We start from the raw sequence: 21653 nt of genomic DNA, 5'->3' as shown, positions 1-21653 counted from the left end.
TCGTTTGTCGCTAAATTTAAATTTTTTACATAACCTAATAAAATTCTGTTTGAAGCGCCCCATAAAATAAAATATCGCCGAAAAACAACTAAAATATCCTCCTTAAGCAATCGATTACTAAATTGTTAAATAGGAAAGTGTCCCCACAAATGTATAAAAATATTTATATTACTTAGTACTTTTATACATCTGTGAGTGTCCCAGATGTCCTTATCTCCTATAAGGTTGCGGTTACTCTTTTATTAACCATGGTTACAACGCACAGTGACAGGCGATCATACCAATCCTACCAACGATGATATAAAAAAAACATGTATGGTATCTACCGAAATTACCAAACGCGGTCTCGTGATACTAGAGGTTAGATTGTTGATCTTTATTTTCAATTTTTTTGTTTACTTCTCGGTCGTAACTCGTAATTTATATTTTATTTGTTACACGCAAAATTGCTATTGCACTACAGCATTGCTTAGTGCTTACTACTTACTGTACTGCGCATAAAACAGGCGAATAGTTCTATTGTAGTACTATCTGTGGACTGTGTTACTTACTATTTTACTAGTTAGTAGGCTACCAAATATTGTCACTATCGGAGTTTGGAATTCAGAAATCCTGTCCTTTGAACAAGTGGATAAGGACCGTTGTTGATACAATTCAACGTTCAAGTACTCAAGACGCCTACGGTCCATTCATAGCTTATCTTATAGGAGTAGTGTCTAGAGTATATTATATTGTTCAATCCGACCGAGACCTCGGCGTTTCCAATCTTCAGGAACGAGTGTTCTACTCAGACTATTCGCAAGATCGTCGTTTATAATATCGTTGTGAAAAATAGACCATGTACAACACAAGAAGTTCAAGTATGGAAAATCGATTTTTGTTACTTATTTTTATTTTTTTGACCCCTAGGGACAGACGCCACTCCCGTGTAGTGTCGTGACCACATCAAATCTACAACTAGAGCATTTTTTTTGTGTTATAAAGACTGCAATATTTTTGTTTCTTGTCAGTTTAATCGTTGGGGATTGTTAGTTAGGACTATATAACCTTCGATTTGCTTAAATACCTATGCAATAAAAAACATTAAATTAACTATGCAATAATAACTCCTAAGTATAAAATATTATATGCATCAATTAATCATTTTAATTCATTAAGTTTTAGAGCATTTTGTTTTTGATAATATTCACATTTTTCTTTTGTATTGTTATTATCATAATGATTATTGCATACCTAATAATATGATGTAGATACCTAATTTTTTAGATTGTACATATTGACTTTTAAACTCAATAAATTACTAGATTTATAATACCTACCTACTACACACATCATAACAATAGACCTAACTAGTTTTAAATATCAATTAACTATTACTTTTTTATATCCACAATAGAGTGTCTGCATTTCAACCTTTTTAAGAAGTATTCCATGCAGGTGCGTAGCTAAATATTTTTAAGATGCGGGGGGGGGTGTTATTCAAAATTATACACACAAAATTGATTACTTAATGTATATTTAAATTTTTCACATTTATCATATATCAATTTAAGATAAATGATGCATCTTTATCTTGATAATAGTATACCATGGCTGAGAAGGGTTGTTACTATACCTGTAACACCCTCCCCCCTGGCTACGCGCCTGATTCCATGATATCCCTCAATGATGGGAGTGTTATGGTTTATTTTTGATAACCATTTATAACTATTTATTGCTAACTACTGGATTAAAAACTTCTGCAGGTTTCTCAGACCTTATTATTCATGTTACAATTTGTATAGCTTAATAAAGTTGTGTCCATTTTTGTATAATTTGTTCTTTTGTTCTTAGCAAATTTTCATAAAAACACATGAACAACTATGTCAATTATTCAAAATATGCGTTATAAACAAAATAAAATTTCATATTACCTACTTGATTTTGGCACCTTAAAAAAATGTGTATGTCACTTATAATACAACCTAATAGCAATTATATTTGATTCATGAACTTTCAAGCTCTGATCAATTATGAAACAAATCTCAATATCCAAAGTTTCTTATCAATTGAGTTGCCAGATATGTACTTGTCACGTGCAAAATATTTGTAATCAACCAGAAATTATTTCTAATTCTTATATAAGATTCTAAATACTGCATTAAAAGTACAATATATTATGTTGAATTGATTAGGTACGTGTAGATATTTAAATTATAAGTAATATGTTACTTATATATTGAATTTATGGATTATAATATTTTCAAGAATATTTTGCTTATTATAATTTGGATATATCTACATATTAAAGTATTATAAGTATAAACAGTTTTTTTTTTTTTTTTTTTTTTATGATTTTATTTAGATTACTATGCATAAATTTATATTGTTTTTCAAAGTAATACCTATTTGAATTAACTAAATCATTATTTTAGACTTAAATAAATGGATTTTTTAAAACACTTCAAATTTACCACAAAATATGTTTTAGAAAGTTAGGAAATACTTGTCAAATTGGGTAAAGTGTTAGTGTTATTTAAGCACTGTCATTTTATTGACTGATTCAAAATATTGTTGTATAATATACTAAAAGTAGAAGACTAAAAACTTTAATGTTTTGGTAGTAAAGATTTAGATACCTACTTAATTATTTTTGGTTTTATTGTGTATGGTTGGTAATATTTGAAATAATACATCTCAGTATTTTTTTAGATTTTTTTAAGCATTATTAGTGGCAAGCTTAATATTCAAAATATGAATTTAATATTTTATTTTATTATTTCTTACATACAGTTTGTTGACTTAAAAAATATAATATATTATTCCTATACAAATATTGTTACGGCGATAAATAAAATGTGACTATTCTTGATTCTTCTTTCAATTTTAAATAATTAATATTCATAAATTTTATTCGTGTTATAGTTGACGTAAGTGACTTATTTAAAACCAATACAGTGTACTCTCGATTATCCGTAATCTTCCTGAAATACTATTTTAAATTACATGATTTAATTTTTTTACTATTACATATAATATGTAACTATAACATTTTTATTTGAATTTTAATTTTGCAGATTATCCGTAGATGTCAATCCACCCTATTCCACGTATAATATTGGAATAAATAAAAAAAATAATTAAAAACTTAAGAATTATTGTTTATACATCTTACCTTAATTATTGAAGAAAATTATAAAGCGATCTCATTTTCTCCTAATAATTTAATTAAAAAATTGATCCTTAAATAAGCTTGGAAATTAATAGCTAGATAGGCTAGGCGATTGTATTTGTAGAACAAAACCAGAGTTATAGCTAAACACGTGGTTAGTGACTCCACATGTAGCTAATATAAACACCAAAATATCTTAGTAATCTATAAACACAAATAGTGTGAACATTTTTGCTTTAATTTTATCATTAAATGAATACAAATGATAAGTATTTTAATAATAAAAAGTCTTATGTTAAGTAAAATTATTTGTTTTTAAATGAAACGCCAATAGCTGTTGCTAGTTAGTGTGAAATCACTTTGCGGTATGTGAAGTCACCAACTACATATTTGTTTGGTTGCAATTATAGTCTAAGATCTAAGACTTAAATATATAAGGTTGATTATAATGTGATAACTGAGTATTTAAAATTGAGTAAAATAATTCAATACTTTAAAAATTGTTTAATACACCTTATTTTATTTTTAGTCTATAATTTGAACCCAAATTAGTAAATATACTTGTTATATGCAAGACAATAATGATGATTTAATCTAATTTTAATACTTACTAATAAACTATTAATTTTTTATTTTAAAGGTAGCAATAGTCAATGTAATCAGTATAATATCGGAAAAGTTGAAACTTTCAAACAACAACTTCCGCCCCCACAACAACCACCTCCATCACTATCGCTACAACAACCACCACCACCACCACCACCACAGCTACAACAGCAGCTAACAATGCCTCCTGTGACAAATTGTGTAACAAATCCAGTAAGCTTCTTATTTTTAAAATTAGTTTCAATTGTATCGTAAATATTTGTTACTCAATATGAAGTATCTACACTTATTGATTTAGGTACATTTATACAATATTAGTCTTGTTAATATGTACTTTTTTAAATTAAAATATATCTACTTTTAATTAGCGTATAATCAAAGTTTTAAAATAAGTTAATGGTCAAATATTAAATGTATAAGGTAACTGTTTATATTGCCGGTATTTTATAAATTCATTTAGTGATTTTTTTGCTATTTCATAAAAAAATGGTTACTTCACTTTGAATATCTAAAGCAGGTACCAATTACATGAAAAAATATTACTAGTTAGTATATTTACCCTTTAAATGGGTAGGTATATAAAATAAAAATTGCACAAATCACTAATTATAGTAATTATTGAAATAAATCTAGCACTAGCAGTGCCGTAACTGCCCTCCATGGCGCCCTTGTCAAATTTTATTTTGGCGCTTATTTTTATTTTATTTCATGGTAGGTTTCTATATTTTTTTATAAATATAATAATATTACATTTTTACGTGTTAATCAAAATACTGCCATGGCATATTTTTTAAATGATCGAGTCTTAAAACCAAGTTACAAAAAAAAAAACATTTTTATTTACCCACCCCTTACATTATCGTGCCCATCTCGCCAACCTCTAGTTACGGTACTGAGGACTAGTAATTAAACCTAATGAAGAATATTCATTTCAGTAAACCAAATTTTACTCTCTAATAGAAATGTTTAGAAAATAATTTAAAACTTATAGTACATCTATTTCAGAGTGGTTTCAGTCGTAGTGCAGATTTGATCAATCCATATCATTTTCGGATTAAAGATTGCAAATATTATTCCTGGGGTTTCTCGCATAAACGTGAGACAGCTAAGCTTAAAATTTGTTGCGGTGTTGTAAATTCAGTGTGGTTGAAGCTATTACTTGTTGCCAATAATACTTATTATTTATATATATATTTTGTTTTTTACAAATATTATACAATCTGTATCATTAACACAATAAGAATATAGGCTAAAAGTCCAATTGATTAGAACATTATTGAGATGGAAGGATATTATTTTTATACAAATATAAAATTCCCAATATGATTCATATTGATATAATAAATTATCTGAAAGAAAAAACAATTTAAGTAGTTATTAATCAACAAATTAATTCCATTGTCAATATTAAATCATTTTAAAATTTCAATGTATCCTAATTGGCAACTAGTAAACCCAACCATTAATTTGATGCCATAGTTTTTATATCATCTGACCAATAGGATTCTATAAATCTACACAAATTTTGTGTTTATTTACAGTCTAAGTCGTTGATATTTTATCATCATTTGTGATGGATGGTGCCATAGCTTTTTTGTAACTACATAGACCTTGGCAGATTAAACAATTAATACAATTTAAATATTATTATTATTTTTATTATTTATGCTAAACTGTTTTAATCTATTATCTGCTAAAGTATATGTGTCTTGCGCAAACTGAAAATACTTCTTCGCCGCGTTTATAAAAATTGCTTATGTTGTCTCATTGGATATATATAGAATAAACAGATAAAAGTTGATGGAGACAAATCAAACAATGAGAAGACTGATGTAAAATGGCCAGTTAAACGTAGTATGTCAATGCTTTTTAAATAAATTTATCGTTGTTTTAGTTAAATGGTTGTTTTACATTTTTGAATTTATTTTTATAACAGAAATTAGTAAGAAAGAACGGAAGAAGCGACTGAATGCTAGAATGCGTCGTTTAGTATGTCCCAAAAGCCCATTGATGGTATTTTCTGAGTTGTTCAAAGATGTACCAATTCACTTACAAGAGAATCCACTTCATAATGTTATGAGTTATACAGCTACTCTTGAGGTAAAATATAATTTTATTTTGTGCTTTGTGAAATAATGTACCTAATAATTAATAATTATTCTTTAAAAAAAAAATGTAGATTGATGGTAAATTGTATTCTGGAAATCATATTTCCAAGACTCAAGCCAAACAGAAGGCATGTGAAAACTTCTTGCGTATTATGTTGGCAAAAAAAATAAATGAACGAACTGGTAATTTAAAAGTGTTGAACTGGTTAACTTTTAATATTGTTCATATAATATATACATGTATGTATAAATATTATTATAAATTTAATTAGAAAAAAAAGAAGAATCTCCCATGAATGTTGAGACAGAAGCTGGAGAAAACGGTTCAGTATCTAAAGCTAAAGGACCCCCTCAAGAGGATTTCCCATGGCCACATTTTGCTTCTTTAGCTATGCATAACTTAATAAATCACTGGGATCTACAGCCTGCTGTTACAAGAACTAATTCTGTACAAGAAGCATTAACTGTCATCAAACCACAACCTAAGGTGAATAACTGTTTATTTACTCTAAACTAACAGTAATTGTTACAAATTGATTGATTTTGAAGTTGTTGGGACAGAAGGTAAAATTGGCAGGATTTTTATTGATTTTTTTAATTATTATTATTAAAATATTAGTTGGTTTTATAATATTTGTAATATTGTATAGTTTTAAGAATAGTGTATACATATTGCCTATAACAATAATGTAAAAAAAAAATGTAATTTTTGCTGCATTTTAAATTATTATTTATGTCAACCTTTAATTTTAGGGGTATTGATACAAACCTATAACATTTTTACTTACATTACTTTTTAATGACTTACTAAATATCTATAAAAGTATATTTATAATATATATACCACTACTCTATACTACTACTTTTACCAAGAAATAAACTTTTTTAATAAAATAATAAAAAATAAAATTTGTCGTATACTCTTTAAAACAACTCAAATAAATATAATATTACACAGTCAATGGTTGTACTTGTATTGGTATGTTGAAATCTACAAGGCGTTTGAAGTACATAATTTTCCATTTAAAGTTTATATGACATTATTAGACAATATAAAAATGGCAATGATAGTTTTACTAAAACTGTTGAGGTTGAAAATTTAATAACAAATATGCAGTATCTATATATTACTATCTTATCCCCTTTATTACCCCTTTTTAATAACAATTTTAATATAAATTCAATATCATGTTTTGTTACTGGTGATTTTTAAATTCATTCACACAATACATTATATTATATTTTTTTTTTAACTTAATCTCTTTTATTTTAGACTGGTGCTATGAGAAAGTTTCCTGAAAACCCGCAAAACTGTAATCCAATACAGTTAATAAATCAATTAAAGCCAGGTGTAAAATTTACTGAAGTTGTAATAAGTGCAAAGACTCCATCACTCTTTCAAGTAACATGTGTAATAGATGATATTCCATTTAGTGGACAAGGTAATATTCTCTGTAACATTATACCTAATATGTTATGTTTTACAAGTACAAAGAATTCAAAATTCCATTTAATGTAAACACTGATTTGTTGTATGATTTTTTTTATAAAAATGTATATAACAAATTTTGTTTAGATTAATAAGTATTTATACTAAAAAAATTATTGTTAGTTTATGACTATGCATTTATATTTTATAGGATCAACAAAAAAAGCAGCCAAAAAGGAATGTTGTATTGCAGCAATCAAATATTTTTGGAAATTTGATTTCCATGCCATAGATAATAATTAACTTATTAACAATTCATCATGTTTATAAATTATAATAATATACATTTGTGTACTAGATATTTTTATTAGTCACTTGTATTTATTTTTTTTTATTATCTATTAGAATACTTATGAGATCATTATTATACGGACATAGTATTAATTTTAATTTTAATATTTATTTTTGTTTCTTCATAAAAATATCAAGTTAATTAATATACTTAATGTATGTTGAATTAGAACCCCCCCTACCCCTATTTCTAAAGTTTATCAGTTATATATATAAGTTTATGTTTATACAAATTGTTTGACTATTAATATACTTGGGATAAAATATTACTTAAAATATTACAAATTACATATTAGAATCTATACATTCAGATTAGAAATTTGCCATTTTGTTGCTATCGTATACTCAGCCATCAATTTCCCAGGCAACAACTGCCCTTGAAAATTGAATGTCATAATTTTTTTGATAGAAGTAATTAACATAAATATTAACCTCAAAATTCTAATCCTGTAACTACCACTCAGTGTCTTAAGAAATGATTAGTTAGGATTGCTCACGCTATTTTATCTAAGATGGAAATGGACAAAAAGGAATTTTCTAGTACTCCGAATAATATCTCAAGGCAGCTGTTCTCGAAACTATTATTTTGGGGTACCACTTAGGTCAGGGGTCTCCAACCTTTTTTTACGGTGAGCCAAATTTGGTATATGCTTTGGCATCGCGGGCCAAAATTTTTAGAAATGTGTTGTCTAAAAAAAAAAAAAAAAATTGTTGTCTATCTAGGAATAGATAGGTTGTTATGAAACTAAGAAATAGATAAGATTTATTTAAAAAATGTATGTTTATTTATGTAATTTTTTATTTTATAATTCAAAATTTGTTTTACATTTCAAAACATTAATTAGCTTGGTGGGCCGGTGCAAAAAGCTTGGCGGGCCGTAGGTTGGAGACCCCTGACTTAGGTGTATTATTAATCAGGCACATACCGCTAATGATTAAAAATAGAACGATCTAAATTGTACAATTAAATACTTTACTTTTTAGTTAAATACATTTATTTTAAATAATAAGGTAGTAAAATACTACAATATAATTGTTTTTATTCATTAGTTTTTTAAAATAAGATATGAATTATTAATCGAATTTTCAATGAGATCAGAATCTAATATTTATTTTTAATTTTCTGTTCTACCACCATTTGGCCTTACGCGTACCACAGTTTGAGAACCACTGTCTTAAGGTGAGCAGAAATTTACAAAACCAAAAATATGTTAATAATATCTTTGATTAAATAATTTGGGTCTTTGCAATGAGTTGTAAAAAGATTTTTTTTTATTAATTAGAAATTAGCTATTATATATTGAGTAATTTATTAATATTTCACCTCTAAGTAGAATGTATGTAATAGTATATCAATAACTTATAAAATGTTTATATTTTTAAAATTATATTTAGTATGTATATTTCTTCAATAATATTATTTTGATTTGCTTTAAGTATACCAATAATCCTAAATTGATTTAAACACATTATCCTAGAGTTTCTCTAATTGCTGAGAATTTATGTTTTGTTATTGATATTATGTTTCTCTTACATCATATTTATGAGTTTCTCTTGCTCTTTAAATAGTTTGTAAGGATTACTTAATATAGAGCTTGATTTAAAGGATGAAAGAAGACTAAGTTCCTAAATGTTCAGATATTTTAGTATGCTATTACCATACTACTATGTTTTTTTAATAAGTTTTATATAATAGTACTTAATAGTTTATTTTATTTAGGGTAAAAAAAAATAATAATAAATTAATAATTACTATAATAAAAAATAACCTACCATTATTTACAATCACATTTTAATTTCCTTTTTACATATAGTATCATATTGTTTATATCCCAAATAACAAAATCAAATTATACATCATGTACAGAATAATACTAATATATACAATATTATTGTGTAAATATATATATATTTTTTTTTTTTGTTAATATTTAAAAAACGATAGTTTGAATAAAAAAAAAATTATTGAATTATTGAGTTTATTCTCGATTTATAAGAGAAAATACAGTTGTAGCCAAATTACCATAATGATTCAAAACAGAAAACAATAGAAAGATAACTGTGTTTTAATAACTTACAAACACTAAGTGTTTTCACTCATATAATATTTTATAATAAGTACATCCAGTTATGAAATAAAATATATTTTAAATAATAGGTGTACAAACAATTATTTAAGTGGGTAGTTATTCATAATATACTTATTAACGTGTTTCATATTTTTTTCAATAGTTTAATTAGTTTTGTTATAGTTACTGCTCTATGTACTCAAAGTTATACCGATGTTCAAAGCTATTTATGCATTTTTAAACTCATGATTGCAGCTTTAATAGATAAGTCATTATATTACATGAATACCTACATTTTAATATTGTTAAAATAACTTCTATAAGACCTATATAGTTTATTCTGACCATATTTATTTTGTTTTCGATACAAGAAATATATTAAACTTTTAAATTATTTTATTTCCAAAAAGATCTAGCACACAACAGTTCTATAGAAACACCAAGATCATTAATATCTAATTTTTCTGGTTTCTGTTGAAATTATCCTAACGCATTACAAAAATGTAGACGTAGATCATTCGTCAAACTGGGGGGCTGGGGCCCATGACATTTATTTGTATATGGCCCAAATCAAAAAATAATAAAAACAATGACATATTATATTGATTTTTTTTTTTTTTTTTGGTACGTTTTTTTTTTAACTATTAATACAAAATTTAAAATTTTAGCGCATTAATATTGTATTATGTTAAGTTTATCCTGTGTAAATATAGTTAGGTATCATAAACATTGTACTGTGTGTTACATAATTCTTCAATATTTATCAATAAATTTATAATAGTCTTGGTATTTCTTCAAACCTCTAGGCATTCGAACATATAATATTTTATTTTATATTAATTGTACAAACTATTAAGTTCATAAATTTATAGTTATATAATTATGTCTATTAAAGTCAAGTATCTATAGTAATAAACAAAAAATTATCAATGAAATTGTTAAGTTTTTCAACAAGGATGAGAATTGCAATATTTTCGATGTGATAAATTAATTTTAAATTTATTATTACTTTTTTTTTAAAAAAAAAATAATTATTATTATTCTAAACTTAATTAAAACACATAAATCTATTTTTAAACCTCATTCCAACAGCTAGCAGCTATTAGTGTCAATAGTGTCATTCTCATAATATATCTTTTGCATACCATACAACTTCCACTAAATCACTGATGGGTAGGTATTTACACCAGCTACCATGTCTATAGAAATATTATTTTTCCAACTAACAAAATATACAAACATATTTTATTGTACAATAAAATTCTGAGCAGAAAAATCAACACTTCTTGATCTGCTACACCCGACCTACAAGTCTCTGTTAACTTTTTTGCTGAACAAAAATATTCTTTATATAATAGATATTTTGATTTCTATTTGTGATATTTTTTCACATTGATCACACTAATTAATATATTATCATATTATGAATACATGTTATTTATTTATTTAGATTTAATAAACAATATCATGATTGCTAGGATTAAAATTTTAAAATTATTAATCTTAATTAATTAATATTATTTAGTGAAATAGTAAAATTACCATGTATTTATTAAAATTGAAGGTTTTCTCTACGCTATGTCACCATGTCCAAAATCCTATAGGTTAGTTGAAAAATAAAAATGAATAATATTTAATCATAATTTAATGTTATTAGCATCACCATGGGTAAGTACAGATCATAAAAAATAATTAATTAATCATTCAATTACATTTAGAATTTAATCATTAGATGTGGGATGGAACTGTTATGGCAACCTTCTATTATGGACCAAACATTTCAGTGCTAGTGTAGCACGTGATATATTGCTTACAGCTTACGTGTACTCTACCTGTGATTTACCCATTACTATCCAACTTTTTCTTCAGTCACATTTCTTTCTTCGAAATCTTGTTTTACATTTAATAGGTCTTAATTCTACTATTAATCAGAGACCTGTCATATGCAATTCAATAAAAAACCGATATAAGTATATAACAAACATTCAATTGAAATAATAAATAAATTCAAAATAAAACAAAAAGTATAAGCCATAATCAAGCTGTAACCTGTATATTATTAATTATTTTGAGGTCACAACTAAATAAAAATAATCAGGTCTTTACGTAATAAATTTAAAATAAATTAGGAACATAACATGAAATAAAACACTTTTTCGGAATACAAAATATTTAATAACAAGTTAGTCATTTTTCTGTAATAAACTAATAACAAAACAAACAAAAAAAAAAAAACAACAACCGATAAAATATGTAATTAGTAAGCTATAGTAATTTACAAATTTAATTTTTAATACAAAATTAATTTAATTGAAACAATAGTAGTCTTGACAATTTTTTTTTTCACAAGTTAGAAAACTGTTGGCATGTTGGTATTTAAATAATATAACTATAATGTATAGGTACATGTTAAATACATGCAATAAAGTAACAATTTTTTTTTATTATTAAATTATCTTTTTAGTTAATCAACAGAAGTTTAAAGATGATAAAAGTTAAAAATACAATTTGTGAACTTGATTAAAAAAAAAAACAAATATTTTAACTTAACTACACATTTAATAACAAATAAATTAAGAATGTTTAAGTTGAAACTTTGATGACATAAAATATATATAAATATACAGCACCAAAACATTTTAAGCGTACAAAGTTGATTGTCATCCAAGTAGAAAATGTCAAAATGAATCTAATATACATAATGACCAAAATTATAAAACACGCTTCCACTAGTGTTATACTGAAGAATATGGTTGTGAATATTTACATCTGTGACCAACATATAAAAATTCATATTATGGTTAAAAATTGACATTACTCTGTTCGCATACAAAATTAGCGTTACAAATTTCAAATTGGTATTACAATTGTAAGCAAAATAAAAATATATCGTAATCTGTTTAACAAAAAGAAAAATATATGGATGTATGTGTAAGCCTTATTACTATAATACATGGGTAAAACAGCTGTAAATGGTATGCCCATTGAAACAAAACACAAAATCAATAATAATTGTATTATTAATTAGGCATTTTACTGACAAATTTTAAATTACAAAAGATGTAAAAATATAATGTAGTTTCAAAATGGTGTTGTCCGTTTTTCATTATTATTATTTATTCACCTACTATCATATCTTTTTCAACTATTCAACACATACAATGTTACAAGAAAAATGTATATTATAATATACAAAAAAATTATAAATGGTTCTAGTACTGAATAAATATTATGCCATAATAAACAAGAAAGAAATAAACAAATACAATAGAATAAAAACATTAATATACAAGTTATATAAATAATTACAATAGTTAGGATTATAAGGGATAGCTAGAAAATTTAGTAGGTAAGTAAGTTAAATACGAACATGTACATAAATTATCAAAAATATAAATAATTTTGAATTAGAATTAGTTTTAAATATTTGATTATCCGTAATCTGCTTATTCAAAATAATCAATAAACAATAGAAATAAAAATTAATTTACCTATAACATTCAAACATATCATATTACTATAGGAGTTAATTATTTCAAAAAAAAAAAAAAACAAAAAATATTTAATATAAATTAAAAACATCAAATTCATAAAATAATTTATTTTCAAATATTTTTAATGTATAAAATAAAAGCTGTTTTATATAAAACTACCACATATTATATTATTGTTTGTTTTTATTTTGTAATTATAATTATAAAATAATTATTGTATGATATTTGTAAATGTTTCAATGCTTTGGTGTATTAATTATTAAACTATTTATATATACTTATAACTTATTAACAAATAATTGGTATTAAGGGTATTATAGCTTATGTTATTTTGTAGTTTAACCTGAATTGGTTATAGTTAAAACCATAAAAACAATTTTTAAATATATAGATTATGCAAAATGGAAATATAATATTATTATATAAAATTGACAAAATTAAAAAAAAATTGCATATGATTAGGACATCAAATACCTGATCAATATCTGTAACATTAATATTTTGCCTAATGATCTTCTTTGATCCTTTTAGTTTCATGTTATTATTATGAATACTTGTTACTCTCAAATGTAATGGTTCTTTCTTGAAATTGCTTTTTAGTCTCTTTGCACTTGTAGAAAATTCTAATTTATCACTATTATTATATTGATCTAAACAAAAACAATATTTTATTTTGAATATTACATCATACACACTTAATCTATATAATTAAATATCTAAAACTGAAACTAAAAATTGAAAGGAAAAATTAAGAAATGAATGATGGAAATAAGCATTGTGTTAGAAGATAAGTTGAACGCAAATACTTTACTACCATTAAAAAAAAAGTATTGAATGAAGTCACAAAAAGGTTATTCAGTCACACTATGTCTTGAATTATTAGAAGAATTTAAATGAAGTTTGCTGATAAATTTTCTATTTATAACTGAAATTTCATCAAGTATAACTGTGATACACTTGAATTTTGCCTTTTTAATATTTTAATACCATATTTTCAAGTTTTGTTACAAATATTAATAGTAAGTACTATACATTTCAACAAAGTTAAATATAAGAAATAAGCTAGAAATATCAAGAATGTAAAATAAAATACAAATAATTTAATTATGGTATCTTAAAATAATTTTTTGTTTAGTTTTGGATATGATACATATGATACACAAATGCATGATTTTATGGGCCTGGTTCAATACAAATTAGTCCATCTTTATTTAATATTAACAAAAAAGAAAAAAACAATAACTTACTGTCTGAAAGTAAAACGACACTTCGACTCATTGAATCGCCTGAAATAATAAAATAAAATTGAATACAACATAATTGTAATATTATATCTTATATTTACTAAATAAATATAACAATGATTGTAAATAGGATTTGCAAAATTTAGTACAAAAATGATTAATTAAAAGTACTAACTTTTTTTTAAGTTTTTATTAACTAATTGAATAAAAATAAACTTTGGATAAATTATAAATATATCGATAGATAAAAATAGTCTCATCTTTAAACTATACAAAAATGTCATAGTAGCTACTAGCTGTTATAGACAATAACACATATTATATATCTCAAAAATAAATTAAAATCTAGAGGGTGTATTTAACAAAAACAGCTTTAGGTTTTTCTGAAAAGATAACTCTTCTTTTTGGTTTATCCTATAATATCAATACATTATTAAATTCTTGATTAAGTAATAAGTATATTGCTTCTTTATTTCTAAGAAATGCATTTGTTATTTCTTTATGAAACTTACAATTATTATTAAAAATTGTACAAAATAATATATATTTTACTTTGAATACAAGGCTTCAAATTAAATTAAAAATTAAAAAGTGCAAGGTCATATCTTCCTTCTACCTTCATACATAGAACATGCTAAATATATAAATATGCTAGTATACATAAATATATTATAAAATCTATTTGGTTAGATATTAAATACTATTATTCTTAATTCAAATTAATAAAATTATAAATTATTGCATACCTTTAGTTTCCAATCTAATTCCAAGTTTGTAAGGACATTTATCTCTTTTTACTTCATGGGCACTATAAAAAGATAATTTTATTTTTTACAATTACATTTATTATATTTTATTGGCTAATTTTCTATGAATAAAACATATTATTATTTTAATATCTCATTTCTTTAAAATATTAAATTTTACTCATGGAAATATAAAAATCTTTTTGTGAATATACATTACTTATATATATATATATATATATATATATATATATATATATATATAAATATTAAATACATTTAATACTACCTTGAATCAACTACATCTTTAATCGCAGACTGTAATAACCGAGTAGGATAAAGTGATTCTGATTTTCTCTTTACATCCAAATGATTCTAGAAAGTTGACAAATATATATAATATTATAATAAAATAATATTAAAATAGCTGGTTATTTAAATAATGTTAATTTGTATTTGTTACCATATTTAGTCGAAGAGCTCTTCGTCGTTTTATTTCTGTTCTCAGATCAACAGAATCATTATGTTGTATACATAGCTTTTTATCATCTGCCACCTGTTATTTGAGAAATAAATAATTTAATTATAAATAGTGAAGAAAAAAAATAATGAAATTTAAAGAATCTTCAATTCTTATTGTTTTTTTTTCAAATTAATTAGCCAGTAAAACAGTTATTATTTTGAAAAACTGATTTAGTCTAACTGGAAATTTAAGCTTAGGTAAAGGAAATACAACAGATTTTAATGTAAATTATAAAATACATTTTTACAGCTTTTGGTTTTATTTCAAACCATAATTTGTATTGTCTGTTACATTGATCTGAGTGAGAATTGCTTTTCTCCTATATTATATTTTATAGTTTATTTTAAATTAATTAAGATTCAAATTTTGTTTTTCTTACTTTTACAATAGAATCAAATTGTTTCATTATCTCTTGCTTTTCGATAGATTTAATTTTAATTGTTTTCTGCAAGTTATCATTACTATCAACTCGTGGAATAGTAGGAGATATTAGTCTTGATTTTAGTTTTTTTATTGGGCTATTTGATTTTTCATTATTTGGTGATCTTGATTTTCTTTTGTGAGGAGATCTACTTATTCTATCAAATGGAGATAATTGTCTTATATTAGGTAATGTAACTTGTGATAAAACACTGTACGTTTTATTTAAAGATGATGAAGGATCTTGAGTTTCTTGAGGAAAACATTTTAACGGAGAAACATTTTTTTCTTTTATCGGTGATAACTTTGTTGGAGGTGAAGACTTGCTTTGATGCTTTGAATGGTCAACTTGTGTAGAACATCTATTTAAATGTTTAATACAAGGTGATGTTGATCTCTTTCTATTATACGGAATTGGAGATTTTAAAATAGCACATGATTTTAATGAAGTACATGGAGGTAGATTTAATTGCAATTTAGAATCTTCAATAATCTTAGGTTGATTTAAAGGAATAAGTTTATTTTTGCCAACATTCAATTCAGTAGCATTTTTTACTACATAATTATTGTTTGTTTTTAACTCGGAACTTTCTTTTTTAGATGATTCATTATCTTTATTAGTAATTTCAGCCTCTATAATATCCATTAACTTTTCGAGATCATCAAGATCTTTATCTTTTTCTCCTAATGATAAAATATCACTATCATCTGACTCTTCTTTTTTGTATGTTTCTAAATCACTGTCTTCACTTTCTTCAGAATCAGATTCATGTTCTAACCTACTGAATTTAGTAGATACTGAAAAACAAATATTTAATAGATAAATATATACCTAATAATTAATGTATCAACTTAGATTAAACTTATTATAAATGTGCTTTAATAACAAATTTTAATTATTAAAAAAATGTATTATTTTATTAAAAATTACCTTTATTGGCTTCATTATTCAAATTTGGAATATTTGAAACATTTTTGTCCTCAGAAGTAAGCACAGGAGTAGAATTAGTTAAATCAGTATGAAAATCACATTTAATGTCAGAAGGTATAATAGAAATCAAATTACTATTAGAATAAGCTGATTTTCTAAAACTTGCCTGTAATTAAAATCATTAGTTAATAATAATGTAATTCCAATAGATTTTTAAAATTTTAAATGTATTTACACGTCTTAATGGATATTTATTGAATAATTTATTTGATGTAGATTCTCCTTCGTTTTTAGTAGAATAATTATAGGAACTACTACTGTGTGCAAATATACTAGGAAAATCTTTTTCAGACTTCTGTATTCTACTTTCTGGTAAATATGATTTTTTTTTTATCGTCATAAGAGCAGCTAGCCTTAAATTTTCAACATCATCTTCATCAATACTCTAAAAAATGCAGATTACTTATATTTATTAAAAAGTTTCATAAAATAAAATTACCTATGACATTCAATACCTAATATCAAATTTCATTGAACAAATAAATCAGGGCATAAGTATAATATATATAGTACCGAGGTAGTAGTACCAGCGGAAGGCATGTGCGATCACACAGGATGGCAATTTTTTTGGAATTTTAGGGGTGGCATTTTTTATAAATAAAAATATATAAATTATATAATGGCAGCATATTATAGGTAATTGGCACATGGCAGCAAAAAACCTAGCGCCGGCACTACAAGGTAGATATATTACGTAGGTACTTAGCTAAAGTTTAAAAAGTAAAACATAAGTAGGTACCTACCTACATCAAATATAATATAAAAAAATAATATGCAATTTCAGTATAAAATATTAATTATTAAGTTTAAATATTATGTTAATAATTATATATATTAATAGTTAATATTATAATACAGATTATACGGAAAATACAGACACATCTCAAATCATTGATTATACTCTAAATTTTCAAAGTACTCAATTATATTATTACCTATAATAAATTATATCACTCTCCAAATAAACGTTAAAATTAAGAAACGTGCACCTACTAAGAAATAGTAGGTACTAGGTAGGAAATATTCTTAAATAAAAAAAAAACTCTAAATATTCAAAATTATTCACTGGATAGAACTAGTCATTCTTTTTGTAAGGTGGTGAAATTAATTAAATAAAAAAAAAAATCCATTAATGCAAGGACGTTTAAAATCTATAGTTAATATACTTAATCAATATTATAAGTAATATATTATTTAATTTTTTACTTACGTTATAATCCATGTTTCGCGGTGCTGCTCAGGCGTTCAGAAGATTAAGAAATAAAAGATCAATTACACCTATATTAATACAGTAGGTATGTTGATTTCCATCAGTGACAATCTCGAATTCATCGTATATCTATACGAACACAAAAAAGTTGATTAGCACTTAATAATTACACTCCGCTAAGATTTGTTGTTCGTTTTGGCGTTCCATTAATAATATTGCATAGTGTAACGGCCAACGGGTATTCAACAATGAGACACGAGAGTACGAGACACACGTCATCACTTCCCGCGCATCTACAAGTGTCAAAAAGACAAAAATCAAAATATTTTTTCACCGGGCCGCAGTGAAAATATCGGAAAATAAATTGCCATTGGTTATAACTTATAAGAAACTAAGAAAGTAGGTACTAGGTACACACGTTATAGTGTCATACGGTCTTATACTATCAGATAACTTGCTATTTTTATTATTATATTAATAACCACAGATATAAACATTAGATAATAAACCAATATTTATTAATTATTATCTTATATCTAAATCTGTAGTAATAACGAACTAAACGTGAGCCGTGACTCGTGGACAAGGTGTATACCAATTTGGTGTCCAATTTGGTGGACAAGGTGTATCTATACCAATTTATTAAATTGGTCATGGACGAGTGGCGACTAGGACTAGCAAGTAAAGAATAAAGATTACTGAATAGGTAAATACTAAAATTTAGTTAACATTTAATGTTAACTTATGAGGACGTTTCACCTGTATGTATTGTCTCCGTCTTAGAAATGTAAAACATAGCTAACACTGTTTTTCACGGGAAAGAACCGAGAAGGTTCTAAGAAACGAAATTTTCACCACATAATATAATGGAGAACTTAAGCTGTGAAATATTGTTTTTATTTTTTCGATATCGCTTACCTATACTAAAAAAGTTATTATTTTTTTTAAATTTATTGTTTTTAATATTGAATAACTTATTTTGTAGTTTAGATTTCGAAAAAATAAAAACGATGTTTCACAGCTAAAATTCTCCTTTTTATGTGGTGAAAATTTCGTTTCCTAGTTATGACTTAAGCCTTCTCGGTTCTTTCCCGTGCAAAACAGTTTTTGCTATGTGTTACACATAGACCTATTAACTAATTATCAGTTAACTATTAGTTAATAGGTCTATGGTTTTACATTTTACGGAGACAACACAATCGGGTGTAGCGTTCTCTTAATACTTACCATCTGATGACTAATGAGTACCTACTGTCGTATGACGAATTCGGATTGGAATGATGACTGCGGGCGAGTGACGGTCTACACTCTACAGAATAAAGACGTATATAAACGTATAGTCAAGTTAATAACAGTAAATATTAAGAGTTAAGACAGTAAGACCAATGGACTATGACGACTATGTAGTCAAATGTACATATAATAATATTAGGTACATAATAAATAATAATACCGGTCACCATGGTATGTAAACAATCACAGGTAACCCCAATGGCAATCAAACTGACAAACTGACTAAACTGTGGGAAAGTGGACAAAAGCTGCAGCAAAAATTTTTATTTACGATATTAACAGATTATAGGTACAGGGTAATGGGTGCAATGTTGTATACCACGCATGTGTTAATATGTATATATCTAAGTAAAATTATGACACTTCTGCTGCCCTACCCGAATAGTGGTCCCGTTTCTGTTGAAGTCGTTTGTGCGACTGACGCGAATACGCAATAGATTATTTTATACGGACACGATTGTAAAGTTATTGATTGGCATACAGCATAGACCTCATGGTTCATATAGTCATAATACTATGACTTATGAGTAAATCAAATTAGTACAAAGTACCTATAAAACAGGCATGGATAAAACCAGCAGCTTACCAAGTGTAAACTCGATGTATCGACTTACTGGATATTTGGCAGATATACCGACTAAAGAGGACGTTATAAACCCACATCAATTTTTGTTTTCGTCTTACAAGACGTGTACCTATAGCATGGTAAATTTTCGTTCAGCAATTCTCCCTCAGTTTAAGAGTAAGTAGAGAGTTTATTGTGATATACCTATTGATATCCGATAAACAGTGGCGAATTTAAGGGGTCCCCTTGGTAGTTACTAGTTATATATTGTCTAACATCAAATCCCAAAAATTGTGTTTACAAATTCAAGTAAAAAATTTAGATTAGACATAATACAATAATGATAACACATTGGCACATTGAGTATTATACCATAGGTACCTAGGTAATAATGATAATATTGGTCGAATTGCACTAAGTTTTTAAAACGTGAACACGTCATGAACAAGGCCGTAGCCTCCCCCCCCCCCGAATTTTTTTTGAAATAAGATTGAATAGTTATAGAATTACATATTATAACATATTTATACTTAAACCCCCCAAAATATTTTTCTGGCTACGGCCTTGGTCATGAACGTTCATACATCATACTGTTCATAGTGGGAACCCGTCTTAAATTTTAACTCTTTCATTGAACGAGTGCAGTTCGACCATTACTTTTTTTCCACTCAAGTGCAATTTGACTATTTCGGGTAATATAGTATAATAGGTATAAAACACGTGAACGTGGTACATGTAACTTATAACTCACAAGAGTTAAGTATTAAGTTATAGGTTGTTTTATGTCCATGGTTGTACCAAAGCGTTCTACGACAGTGGTATAGTGCTCCGAACAGTCCGAACTATTAATAATAACTAATGAGTAGCTCTATATATATGGCATTTGACATTTGACAGGTGTAACCAGTGGAGCCGTAAGGATAACTATTGTATACTCCGAACGGCTTGAGTATAGAAATGCCATATGGGAAGATAGCAGAGTGTATTTTTGCGTTACTATGTTTAGTCTGTTGCAGTATAAAATCTACAAACGTGCTGATGACCTAACACATAGGCGCCCATCATAAGTAACATTTTAAGGTAGTAAGTAAAAAAAAATATTTGAAATAGGGTACCAATAATCTTACGAAGGTATAATATATAGATAATATGTGTCGACAACAATAGTCAATAATTATTAATTATGAATAATCCTTTTACACATTGTTGAATTGCCTAATGAAATGAAATTACCTAATTGTATAATATCATAGTTTTAAATTAGTAAATATAAAATTAATTTTTACTAACCGGCTACCTAGTATATTTTAAATGTATTTTAAATTCTTTCTGAATGATGGATGTATTAGTATCTATATTTAAAATATAAATACAATTTTAAAAGTATAGTATATATAAATATATTAGGTATGTGGCTCAAGTTTTACCGGAAGTCCTTATAAACGTAAATTAT

The 21653-nt window shown here is 25.6% G+C and overlaps 2 protein-coding genes and 1 long non-coding RNA gene across 5 annotated transcripts; 2 read left to right on the top strand and 1 right to left on the bottom strand.

Annotated features, from left to right (window-relative positions):
• The first annotated feature begins 373 nt into the window (after nucleotides 1-373).
• Nucleotides 374-8407, top strand: LOC114121455 (uncharacterized). The gene is made up of 8 exons (XM_027983802.2): nucleotides 374-860; nucleotides 3792-3970; nucleotides 5539-5611; nucleotides 5694-5857; nucleotides 5937-6048; nucleotides 6138-6352; nucleotides 7139-7307; nucleotides 7506-8407. The coding sequence occupies exons 1-8, from the start codon at nucleotides 839-841 to the stop codon at nucleotides 7595-7597; spliced, it is 1026 nt and encodes a 341-aa protein (XP_027839603.1). The 5' UTR covers nucleotides 374-838; the 3' UTR covers nucleotides 7598-8407.
• A 3578-nt stretch (nucleotides 8408-11985) lies between these two features.
• On the bottom strand, nucleotides 11986-19746 carry LOC114128252 (uncharacterized). Of its 3 annotated transcripts, none has more exons than XM_050201798.1 (11): nucleotides 19570-19746; nucleotides 18343-18635; nucleotides 17308-17517; nucleotides 17073-17238; nucleotides 16101-16939; nucleotides 15662-15754; nucleotides 15488-15573; nucleotides 15199-15260; nucleotides 14456-14494; nucleotides 13683-13858; nucleotides 11987-12483 (listed from the first exon to the last, which is right to left on the bottom strand). In XM_050201798.1, exons 2-11 carry the CDS (start codon nucleotides 18352-18354, stop codon nucleotides 12478-12480), a joined length of 1689 nt encoding a protein of 562 aa, XP_050057755.1. In that variant the 5' UTR covers nucleotides 18355-18635; nucleotides 19570-19746; the 3' UTR covers nucleotides 11987-12477. The 3 variants fall into 3 exon arrangements, with proteins under 3 accessions (XP_050057756.1, XP_050057755.1, XP_050057754.1); XM_050201797.1 differs by having other exon boundaries at nucleotides 19595-19746; XM_050201799.1 differs by lacking the exons at nucleotides 18343-18635; nucleotides 19570-19746 and adding an exon at nucleotides 18068-18199 and having other exon boundaries at nucleotides 11986-12483.
• LOC126550376 (uncharacterized) lies at nucleotides 18653-21279 on the top strand. Its single transcript, XR_007604461.1, has 3 exons — nucleotides 18653-18741; nucleotides 18891-19048; nucleotides 21098-21279. It is a non-coding gene; the product is annotated as an uncharacterized LOC126550376 (long non-coding RNA).
• The last annotated feature ends 374 nt before the right edge of the window (nucleotides 21280-21653 follow it).

Source organism: Aphis gossypii, chromosome 2 (genome assembly GCF_020184175.1).
Source record: "Aphis gossypii isolate Hap1 chromosome 2, ASM2018417v2, whole genome shotgun sequence".
In the NCBI taxonomy this organism is placed as follows: domain Eukaryota; kingdom Metazoa; phylum Arthropoda; class Insecta; order Hemiptera; family Aphididae; genus Aphis; species Aphis gossypii.
Note: the sequence above shows the minus strand (reverse complement) of the source record. Positions and strands in the feature narration are given on the sequence as shown.

Excerpts from the sequence above, each read along its gene's own strand:
- LOC114121455 (XM_027983802.2), top strand. The coding sequence starts at position 839 with ATGTACAACACAAGAAGTTCAA. Across the intron at positions 861-3,791 it reads GTACAACACAAGAAGTTCAA|GTAGCAATAGTCAATGTAAT; the intron begins GTATGGAAAATC and ends TTTATTTTAAAG. Across the intron at positions 6,353-7,138 it reads TCATCAAACCACAACCTAAG|ACTGGTGCTATGAGAAAGTT; the intron begins GTGAATAACTGT and ends CTTTTATTTTAG.
- LOC114128252 (XM_050201798.1), bottom strand. Across the intron at positions 17,239-17,307 it reads ATAAATATCCATTAAGACGT|GCAAGTTTTAGAAAATCAGC; the intron begins GTAAATACATTT and ends TTTTAATTACAG. Across the intron at positions 16,940-17,072 it reads GAATAATGAAGCCAATAAAG|TATCTACTAAATTCAGTAGG; the intron begins GTAATTTTTAAT and ends TTTGTTTTTCAG.